The sequence below is a fragment of the Penicillium pulvis genome (genome assembly GCF_028828015.1).
Source record: "Penicillium pulvis strain IBT 33274 chromosome Unknown contig_1_segment0_segment0, whole genome shotgun sequence".
In the NCBI taxonomy this organism is placed as follows: domain Eukaryota; kingdom Fungi; phylum Ascomycota; class Eurotiomycetes; order Eurotiales; family Aspergillaceae; genus Penicillium; species Penicillium pulvis.
The window spans coordinates 3,552,024-3,563,857 of record NW_026643074.1 but is presented as its reverse complement, the minus strand read 5'-3'; the positions used below and the strand labels follow the sequence as shown (position 1 = coordinate 3,563,857).

Below are 11,834 nucleotides of genomic sequence, written 5' to 3'. Positions count from 1 at the left end.
GCATATCAACTAGGACTATGGATTAGAACAAGTACAAGGTCAGAATTCCGATGTAATAACAGTAAGCTAGCTCTCACAAGTTATCTAGCCAACCGCGGTCGCAGTAACTCACTTCCTCACGGAGGAGATGAATCAGATCCTACAAACATCCCTATCGCTTGCCTTATTGGCTATTGAGCTTCTCGACCTATATATATGTCTATGGGAATACTACGTGATCAACTCGGCGCGGAAGATCCGTTTGGAAGAAGAGCGCCGTCTACTTCAAGACACAAACAACTAGCTACTTTCGGACAACAAACAACTTCGCCAGGTTTGCAACGGTCATGAACTACTATTATAGGATCGCCAGCAAGTTTTTCACGCTTTACGACAGGGCGTGATCGATATTCTGCAGAGTAGCGAACGATAACCCTGCTAGATTAAGAATTGCGCAGAGGAGCCATTTAAACCGATTTATTCCCCCAATCCACCCGCATCAGCCTGACCCGGTGTCCTCTTATAGCTCTCGCTGGGACGAACGATAGTCTAAGCAGGATTACATGGTTTAGCGAGGCGATGCGTTGGCACGGTTGAGAGAAGTTCATGGGTGACTATTATGGATCAACTAGACAAACTATGTCCTTAGTATACAGTACAAATGAGGAAAGGGATTTTTTATTTCCCAAAATATAGTCGGTAGACGAAAGATCTAGAGACTGGCTCCCACTTCTCTAGTCTAGCTCACATATAAGGAATGTTTCTCAGCCCCGTGACTAGTTTCCAAGCGGTGTAATATGTACCGCGACTCACTTTCTCTTTCGGTAGCAAAATTGGATCTTGATTAACGAGTAAGGAGAATTTATTAAGCCGTTAATAGCGTTGGGTATATAGGGCGTCGTCTGGCTTTGAGGTTAGGCGGTGGATGTGCTGTGGTGTCTAGGGATTAGATGGCCAGCACTGCAAGTCTGAATACACAATTCCCAATTGAGCCTGTCGGAGTAAGGATCCATCCAATTGGCAACGGTGAAGCTTCAAAGCTCCCCTGTCCAGGTAGCGGGTCCGGGAGCCAGTTGGAGGATTTTGGAAGCAGAGGACCCATGCTAAGTACCTTACGTATGCGTAGATGAATATTTCTTCAATACTGAAGAAGGCTATACTCAACTCTAGATACATTACGTAGCACGACGGCTTCCTCGCGTTCAGGGGAACTCAGATGCGCCATGTAGAGACCGTCTACCCATTGTTTATCCTCCACTGATCCTGTTTGCCTCATGTATGTCTGACCCGGGGATTCTTAACCCAGTTTTTTTCAGTCTCCTTGAAAATCGAGTGTTCTCGCCCATGTCTTGCGCAGTATGAGACATCAGCGTCCTCGAAGCCAGTGAAAGAAAGGTATAGATGCATTAATATGTTGATATGAACTCAAGTACTGCTCTAAACAAACATGAATAAAAGCAATAGTTCGCTAGTTAACGTTGGGTAATCATCCAACGTCGCTGATATGCAACGCGAAATGAACCCCCTGAATCCACCGCTTCACAAAAGCCATATAAACTCATATCTATGTATATTCCCCAGAAAGGTTGTATATCTCTTGCGGAGGTGCTGTTTGGTCTGTTGGTGGGATTTCCACGTTTCGAGACGCCACTTCAACCTCTAAGGTGTTGACGCGCTCTTTAAGCCTCTAAGCTCGCTGCTCAGCTGCTTGAAGACAACAAATCAGGTATTGTATATGGGCTTTAAGTTCGGCCCTCTCTTCTTTCTCTTTGTAGTTTATGCCAAGTAGCTTTGTGTATTCGGTGGAGATTTCATTGATGATTATCTCCGCTCTTGTTCTCGCATTTTTCACGCTCTGCTGTGCGAAATGAGGGCTTGTCGCACCCTATGGAAGTCTCGGGGTGTTTTTAATGGATGGAGTTGAACGATTGTATGGTGAGGGAATGATAGCCGAAAAATGCACTCGCTTTGTTCTCTTTGGAGGCATATCGATATTGGATTTGGAGCGTATGCTCTGAGCTTGCGAGTTGGAGGGACTACTGGGATTCACCATATTTATATACCCACTAAAAGAATACATGATTGTACTGAGGCCTTTCCGCCAAATTCTCGTAGACCTTCTAGTAAAATCGGGGACCCTAGGATGAATAGTGCAGTTCCTGGATCATGGTGGTTGGTTCCTAGGGGACATGAAGCTCCTGGGTCCTATAAGAGTATTCCTGGGATGGCGTGATAGGTTCCTAGAGGCCGTCACTTAGGTTCTAGGAGCTTAGGATGGTTTCCTAGGGGCTATTATCTTCCGTGGAAGGTCAAAAATTAGCCCGTTATGTGGCTGGCGCGGATTGATCTTCCCGTGATGTATTTAAGTAACTAGTGAGAAGGACTATAAATGCTTGTTCCACCGCAATGACCGATGACCGGTTCTTCACTATTGAGTTCGATAGTTATATTTCTTTTTTTATCTAGTTTGAACATACTTTGGCCTTCCCGAAAATGGACTATCCTTTGTGGTTGTGGAACCCGCTCTTGATCTGTGAGATGGGTAGTGGGCCCTTTAAGCACGGAAATGCCTGCTGTGGCATCACGTAAAAACGCGACTAGTGCAAAAACGCGGTGAGAAAAGAGGTTCTCAAGAGCGGTCGCTAGAAGCTAGACGCCCTCGCCGAGAGACCCTTTAGTGTTAACAATCTCTAGCTCAAGTTGCGCGACATTGCAGTAGAATTCCTCTGCACGAGATGGCACTAGCTACGCCAGGCCGACCTAGTCGGGTAGCGATAGTACGAGGCCGCGATTCGGAATCAGCCCCAGACGCGCTGGTCTTAACCCGTAACTCGCCGCCCTCTAAGGCCAGTTAGATTAACAAGACACTCCGCTATCGATCCTAAAAGGCGGACTGAAAGGCGGAGTCAGTCGCGATCCCGCGCAATGGACGGCGTTAAACTTACTAGCCTATCCATCTCAGTACCTTCGTAACTCAGCCCGTCATCTAGAGACCGATAGGTCACGCTAGCTATACTTCGGGCGAACTAGGTGACCTGGTCGGTATTAGACGAGGCTCCCGCCGACTTAATAATTGCGAATGATAAGGCGGGGCCACAGGCTCTAAAGCTCAAACGTTTCACCTATAGATCACCCCAAAGCTCCAATTCACGCCGCGAGAAATACTACATCTACCACGGAGAGTATAAGAACGAGGTGACTCTATATTACGGAGGATATAGGTTTATAGCTTACTTAGACTATATAGAACTATAGCTTAGGACATAGCGGCCTAGATATCATACGTTATGCCCATAATGGTAAGCAACATCTAGCGCGATCAACCGATATAGGCTAAACATCACTAACTAGAGAATAGTATATACGATGGAGCTTTCGTCACGAAATATCAGCCACGAGGGGCTTATTCACTAAGCGCCGCTAATACCGAATAGACAAACTCGTCAGAACACGATACCAGCGCTTCAACTACTATAACTACGCCGTGGCCAGCGGCGGAAGGGTTGCGTCTTCCTAACTAGTCTAACACGCCTGGTCCGCGCCGATCTACCTAATTAACCAGGCGTTTAGGTCCTTCCACTAAATCCTAGCCATTAGGCCCTTAGCGCCGTTCACTATGACTATCGAGTAGCCAATGACTCTCACTCGGGAGACTAATAGACTAAGTAGAAACTAATCGTGGATAAGACCACAGGCGCTAGTGCACGGGGAGGGTGGATTTAAAGCACTCATAGTAATAGAGATTAATTATAAATATACGACTAATGGATATAGGGAATTCTACTATCATATAGTACTTCTTTTTCTATAGTATTAAATTTGCCATCGGCGGTGACCATACGGCCAATACTTTCCTAAGCGGGAACTAATAGTAGTATATTAGCAAATAAATCTAGCGATCTAAGCTAGCCGGCTCTCGAGATCAACCTCTATATCTCTAGACCTAGTTCAAAAGGGTCTATAGTAGGGGTCTCACGAGCCGTCTAGAGTAGCCTATAGGAGGAAAGAAGGCGATGATAAGTCAGCGGAAGACTTAACGGTCACTAGCGGGACGGGGGAGTTATACGCTATATTCTACTCGGTTCAATTAGGGCGGCTATCTACCATACTGGTTCACTTGCTATCCATAAAGCATTAATATTCAGGCTATATATATAGGGCGGCTTCTCTACCCTTCAAAATCTAACGTGGTCACCGGAAATATCAGTAGGACTACTCTAGCACAAAGAGATGCCCCTCTTATAGCAAAGGTCGTTAAAGTTTATATTAACTAACAGCGAGTAAAAGGCTAGCTCTCCCTAAGAAAGTTAAAAAACCCTCTTCACCACCCTCTCTTCACCACCCTCTCTTCACCACCCTCTCTTCACCACCCTCTCTTTACTACCCTCTCTTCACCACCCTCTCTTTACCACCCTCTCTTTACCACCCTCTCTTCACCACCCTCTCTTCACCACCCTCTCTTCACCGCTCGTACTTCACCATCTCCTCACATTCTATACCTCTAAACTCATATTAGTCACTGGACGGAGATCTCCTTATAGATAATTTAACCATAAATGCGCCCTTAAAAATAATAGCGGTGGCCATTTCCAGCGTTGAAGCAATGCGGTAGAGAGTTTAGTTCGTCGTAAGGTGGGTCTAACTAGTGACCCACCAAGACCCGTATAGGACCGACTTTAAGAAAGAGTGATTATAGTGGATAATAAATAACTGCTATTATAATACCCACTTAAATTCTGTTTATTATAGTTTACTTAAGGCTATCAGTGTGGCCAGAATCTAGCGTTTTAGTTTATATTATTATTACTGGATTTTAAGGTGAAGACCGGCTTCAACAAATAGCTTTAACGGACGACTTAACCATTATTTAAATAGATAGGTAAGCTAACTATAATATACCACGAACCATACTTAATCTAACCGATATTTAAGTTAGAGGCGATTTTAACGGGCTCTCCTCGCCGGGCTTTAGTGGAGGGGCCGTAAATAAAAGCATTAAGCAGGAATATGGCATCGCCAACTAAAGCAAAATGGCTAAAAGTAGCAACGAGAAGCGCGCATTATTAAAATAATAATATCGAGAAGCTCTAGCCGCCCACATTCATTAGTCGCTCATTCGCCGCCATACTCTTGACGCTAACTTCCCTAGACGATCGACTTAGCCTCGTTATCGCTCCCGCCTAGGTCCGCCTATAGCCGCCTCCTGAGGACGGATATGCCTAGTCCGTTACGGAGCTAATGGCCTTTTTATTACAGTCGAACCTAAGTAGCGGAACGGTGGGTCTATTATAGACGATCTATAAAGAGCTCGGTCGCTCGCTCGAGGCTATCTCGCCGCAGGTCCTATAGGGGCCCTAGTCTAGTCCTAAAACCGAAGGAAGAGTTACAGCAAAGGTAAGTTACGTGGCTCCTTTCGAAATCCATCTATTTATCTAACGCTAAAGGTATTTAGAAGCAGCAAATAAACTAAGATGGCGAGTTAGATAGGTCCTTTACCGCTAAGCTATATAGTCTCGAATACGCTAATCATAGCTTAAGCCTTAAGTTAGATCGCACACGCACCCATTTAGAGGAATCTAATAGTAAAGGGCGTAGTCTTCGCGCCTAAATCTACGCACTTTAGACTAAAATAGAGACTATGGTATCTTAGTCGGACCACTAGGAAAGGGAGCTGGTCTGGGCCAGAATAGGTATTACGGAGGCAATGCAATTATTGTAGGCACATTTGTTGTAGAATCAGGATACCGCATCTAAAGATGACACACTAGAGACCTTAACCGGTCCTATTACGATCGAGATCGGGACACGACTTAAGGAATACCAGGGATCATAGAGCGATGGCTACTCAAATAGGACTAGACCACTCCCAGAGCGTGTAGGGATACCTTTATCACGTGGATACTTGATAATCGAATCAAGTAAGCAGTACGGCGCGAGGTGATGACTCCTGTATGGAAGTTTTTACTATCGTAGCTATGGTTATTGACCAGTGAGTAATCTATGCTCTATCATGCTTTGTTACCTTAGTAGATCAAAAAAATAGCGCGTCTATATTATAGTGTTACTGGTGAAGGAACCATAGGCGGACGACTTCAAGCAGGCAATATATTATGTACGTACAGTATATATATATATATATATATATTCTTACAGTAGAGAGAAGCACCTCACCACACCGCCAATCAGGAACATCAAGAAGCAAGTACGAGTACAGAGTGCACAAAATAGGATTGCCACATCAAACCCTATCAACTTTAGCCAAACAATTTCGCCTTAGAACAATTCCATCTCCAGAGTCAAGATTCGAGCCTGGTTGTTTAAGCCTCAGGTGGCTGGAGAGCCCGATTAGAGTAACCCGATGGGTTCATCCCAACTCATAATTAGTGGCAACACATCTACTGGCCCCACTCCCCCCCCTTTCCAGGCGCCTGACAGTCCACCATGTTCGCGCTTTGGTCCGCCGTGTCACGACAGAATACTATGTATGGCGTTTTTCACAAATGGTCAGAAAATGACTCAATTCGGTGATAGGCGGTCTTGTTGGCCACGCACACGAGCAACTTCAATTCCCCATCATGCCGCGTTTGCCCCCCAATGATGTTACTCTGTTTGGTCAGTCGCGAACACCAGACATAGAAAGGCAAGACTAACCTACAAGAGCTCCTCTACAGACTTGCTCTTTAATCGATTCGGCAGACTCGTGATCTTGGCACTCCATTGATGTGGCGGTGGATTTTTTTGCATCAGCTTCGTCACAACCTCCGCCAGGGCGAACAGCTTGGACGTAGCGGCGTCCATCTCCGCAAGGCTGATCTTGCAACTGTGCTCGGCCCCCGCTGTGCGATAGACCGCCGTTAGCATTGTGGCCTGTGCCTTCGTCTCCGAGGGTCTTGCCAATCCGCACCCCTCCAGCATCCGTGAGCAAAATGTTGTCGGCGCTCAGGGTGGCGAGCACTCTCCCCCGGTCGCGCAGATGCCTGATTCCCTCGAGGACCTGCTACACGTCAGCTTGGAGCCGCCAAGGACAAGCAAGCCATGTAGCTTCGGCATTCCCGGTTGAACAGGTCCTTATCTTTGAGGGTATTAGACGTTTTGAGTAACCTCGGTAGATCCCGTTATATTGGGATAAAGAATCTTTATTTCTTCGTATTTCTTTTGTTCCCTTCTCATTCATGATTCGGTTCGTATCCCGATTTATCACTTACTGTCTAGAATATGTGAACACAATCACTGATATGTCGCGGTGTTATAATTATAGATCAGTCCAGCCATTGGCCGGTTTGAAAACGAAATTCACCGAAAATACCTGTTCACTTTCCGCGAATCCATCAGATTCGCTTGCCAAGGAGCAATTGATTTCGTTGGATCTAGATCCTACCTTGGACATAGTTTTAGCCTAGAAGACCCAGATCTCACACCGACAGCGGCTAATTCGCAAGTATCGTGGGCTCAGGACAGTGGAATATCACTGGTCGCTGATCAACGTTCCGAGATACTGCAACGACGTTCGTTTGATGATCCATGAGAAATAAATGACGCCATGCTGACGATAAAAGCACTTTGTGTATATTTTCGCCCGTACAAAGAAGCAGGATATCTAGGGAACGACGATATCTATTATGCCATTTACCTCAGAGAGCGGACTACTCAAAACCTCGTTCGGCAAATTTGCCGCAAGTTACCGATTGACGAGACAAGGGTGAAAGAGATTGTGTACCTAAGCTCCGACAAGGTCGTAGGAGCTATGAATGACCAGGTTGTCCGGGGATTATCCAATGAATAATCATTCGATGTCGAGTCAGTGGCAGCATCTCACGACTGTCAGGGCGATATCGATACTATTGAAAGTCTGCAAATCCGAATTCACTTATGACGACACGAACCTAATTTAAAGGCCAAATAATAACATCGACTTACCTTTTATCTCTGAACAGTGAAGTGCTACAATGAATTCAGATTATGTTACTCATATGAAGGGGGCGGAGTTTCACAAAATGGATGCGACCGAAGAAGCTAATACTTAAAGCTCGAGTACGTTAGGCTATGGGGCATTTCGGCAAGCATGGTTTGGCCATGCCGGAAACTGTAATTACGGTAAATTAGGCGGGCTACCAGAGATACATCAAGAAAATACTGTGGGGACCTTCTTTGGCCCAATCGGGCCTAGCGCGTTCTAAGTGGGGCGCTGGGAAAGAAAGCCTGTGTGTACGAGGGATAATCTGTTTTCGAATTCTACTAAATGTTGACAGCCTGGAATGCGCCCTGGTTTCCGGGCCGTTTCCCCATTTCGGTAGTTGCGTTAGTGTGGACAGGGGTTGTGTGGGTTGTGTGGGTGGGGTTGTACAATTCCTGACCTATCGATAACGCCACAAATGTTCTCACTGGCTGGCAACAACCGAGTCGCAGGTTGGTCGTAATCCGAGCGCTTTGATCTTGGGAACTGAGTACGTTCATGCAGATCTATCACATGCTAGTCTCTTTTTATATTAGCTCTTCCCTGGTTTTATTTCCATTTCAAAGGCCAATGCTGCAGTTCGAGTTCTTGACAGCTACAAAGTCTCCGATCATGGCTATTGCGGAAAGTAAGATACTCTTGGGGAAATTGGAGGCCGCATGTTCGTATGCAGAGCATAATGGATGTAATCAAGTCCAGCATGTCCTGTCTGACAAGCATGTAAGCCAGTCATATCTAAATTTTATTCACGGTCTAATCAAAAGCAGTTTGTCGACTGTCTTGCAAAACTATGGAAGCACCTACCTGAGTGCTCGAAGAAACAGATTGATCCTGCCGGCCGCAAACGCACCGGGAACGCCGCAAAGCCCCCCAAGAAACAGAAAATTCAATTATCTGAACCTTTGAAAGCGAACCTTGATCAATGGGCAGCAGATAATGACTCCTTCCTGGACACGAAGTGCAACACGGAATGTTCTTCGGCCACGCGTTGTCCAGTTGCAGCGATCTATCAAGAACTTAGGGAGGCCGAAATTCGCAGTTCTGGGAATATAATGCGTATGCGTTTCCTAAAAGTCCTCTTTCATCATCTGAGTGACCGGTTCTGCGTAACCTATCTTCGACCCAACGCAGTCGAGTGGATCACTCGCAGAGTTGTCGGAGCGAACTTGGATGACGGTGACACGCTCAAAATCTCGGGCAAAATTAAAGACTGGGCTTTTGTAGGAGCAAGATATGATGCATTATGCAGAGATTTAGGGAATTATACCGTGGAAGATTACAGGTACTTAGGCAACTTGTTCCGCCTACCTGACGATGTCACCGACAGATTGTGAGTCAAGCAAGAGGCTTATAACTCCAAGCTGACCATGTCACAGTATGTTGAAAGAACTTCGAGTCAAAGGTGACTCCAGGAAAGACAAGATCGACTCGTTACTGCGCCGCGGTATCTGTGAACTGAACCAAATTTCGGCCATGGACAGTCTGGCAAATGATATTTTTTGCTCGCTGTGGAATAATATCGAGTTATCTATTTCGTCCGAAGAAATAGAAAATGGAAGCGTATTCAGCTCTTTGAAAGGTAGTGGTTGGATAACGGCCCGCAACCCATTAAGTAGATGTTGACATATTTTTTTCCACAGATTGGCGCAGTCTACCAGGCACTCGGACAGTCAGACTTCAGAATGGGGAACGCGCAAATTTAGCATTCTCCAACCCGGCACAGAATTCGGAATTGTTTTCACCCTCCACCTCTCTATACAGTGACAGCGAGGTCGCAAGCATGTCAGGTAGGCTATTGAAACTCGAATAAAAAAACTGCTTCCTTTACTGACGGTGCGCTGAAAAAAGGTGATAGGGAAACTGCCAACCGGGTGGAAGCGTATGGAACTGAACTCCAGGGAGCCACTCCGCCAGTCACTGATGCGGCGTTGGCCTCTTGCAGTTCAGATAATCAGGCCTATTACACGTTCAGGAACATGTTCGGGGACATGCCGGATCCTTTTAATACGTCTACTGAGCGCCAGGGGGCCGCTCCGCCAGTCCCTGATGCGGCGTTGGCCTCTTCCAGTTCAGATAATCAGGCCTATTACACGTTCAGGGACATGTTCGGGGACATGCCGGATCCTTTGAATACGTCTACTGAGCGCCAGGGGGCCGCTCCACCAGTCCCTGATGCGGCGTTGGCCTCTTCCAGTTCAGATAATCAGGTCTATTACACGTTCAGGGACATGTTCGGGGACATGCCGGATCCTTTGAATACGTCTACTGAGCGCCAGGGGGCCGCTCCGCCAGTCCCTGATGCGATGTCGGCCTCTTTCAACTCAGATATGTTCGGGGTGCCCTCGGATGCTTCTAGTAGACCCCGAGGTGGCACACCACCCTCTCCTTTGGGTGTGGCCGGTAGAGGTTTCTATGTTACCAACGGACTGGGCGGTGCTAGATTTGGACCAGGGGGTGTTCATACTAACGTGCCATGGCAGCCCATGACTGTTGGATAATTTCTATTCCTGTCTTTCGGAATGATGGTGTTTCTTAAGTAATATTACATCTTTTTAGATTTCATGAATCATTACTAGGTACAATGAATATCGCAGCTGCCCCCGAGCTTAATATAGGCTCATCATCAACGCAAATATAGGATCCTCCCAGCAATTGACCTCCGGGTGTTAATCTGACGTTTTCGGACAATGGTATGAGGTATCCTGGCTTTTGATCATTCAACAGTTTCGTGGGTCTTGACCAGTACACTAAGCGCCCTATCCAACGCTACTAGAGATCAATAAAATGCCCTTGTGAGCCAGTAACCGTGCTTACCTCGTCGATTTCCAATGCCACTTTCAATTGAGAAATCTTTTCATCCAATAGCGTTCCCTTGTACCTCTTGTTCCCGTTCTCATCCACGTCCTCCTCGAGAAGCTTGCCCTGGGCATCGATCATCTCTTTGATTTCATTGCGGATCACCTCGGCCGCATGAGGCAGTTGTTGGGGTTTCATTCGGGCGGCTGATGACGCAGAGCGACTGGGAGCCGTGATGGCCTATAGAGATGTTAGACAGGCATCGTAATACCCATGAGATGAAACTACACACTATGATATGTAGAGGAATAGACCTCCCTCGAAGTCTTTTCTGTGTTGCGGATAGAGGAGGGGTAAAAAAGGGGAGTGGGAGGGTAAATTTCCGAGTTGGGCACCAAATCACATGACATGACTCTATTCCGTGTTACAGGATGGATCGAAATCAGTTTCACCATTCGCACGGTGACCCCACGCCAGCTGGCGAAGGCAGCACAGAACGAGCCATCGGTCGTGTAAGAGTTATTTGGGATTTTGGAGTGTGTACGCTGTCCGTCGCGTTTGGCGGTTAACGGTGAAAGCGGTCATGAGACCGACCCACGGGCGATTTAAGTCCCGTCGGTCAACGTATGCGCAATCCTCGACTTAGATGCATCACCGTTGCCCGGATAGCAAGCACGCGTCGTTCAATGAGACCGTCAGGTCTACGGGTACGATTTTGATATTAAATGACACCTCCACATTGGACGAGGCATCGTCAGCGGCATCCTTTCCATCACGGGACTAGTGATAAACGTTTCTAGCGGATAGACTGGTGCTTGTAGACTATAAGAGCAGCCGTTGTAACAGACTGCCAAGCTACATGCCCTACCTGCACAACCGAATGGGACATATCGTCTCCATAAAGGCCTATGTCACCAAGGGTTTGCCACTCCAAATGCATATATCATTGAGCACCTTTCCAGTGCCAAGTTCTGGTCTGCCTTCAAACAGGCCAAAAGATGTAACTCCAGATTGGCCCTTTTCCTGCAACAAAGACACGACATATTGATAAAGGAGCTTTAATTTCATTTTCAAACGAAGATGACTTGACAGAATCTGTCGGGCA

At 46.6% G+C, this 11,834-nt stretch overlaps 2 protein-coding genes across 2 annotated transcripts; one reads left to right on the top strand and one right to left on the bottom strand.

The window, feature by feature from the left end:
- Positions 1-9,909: 9,909 nt before the first annotated feature.
- Positions 9,910-10,431, top strand: N7503_004282 (uncharacterized protein; the record flags this gene model as incomplete). The annotated part of the gene is made up of 1 exon (XM_057063829.1): positions 9,910-10,431. The coding sequence occupies one exon, from the start codon at positions 9,910-9,912 to the stop codon at positions 10,429-10,431; it is 522 nt and encodes a 173-aa protein (XP_056924744.1).
- A 271-nt stretch (positions 10,432-10,702) lies between these two features.
- Positions 10,703-10,927, bottom strand: N7503_004281 (uncharacterized protein; the record flags this gene model as incomplete). The annotated part of the gene is made up of 1 exon (XM_057063828.1): positions 10,703-10,927. One exon carries the CDS (start codon positions 10,925-10,927, stop codon positions 10,703-10,705), a length of 225 nt encoding a protein of 74 aa, XP_056924743.1.
- Between the last annotated feature and the right edge of the window lie 907 nt (positions 10,928-11,834).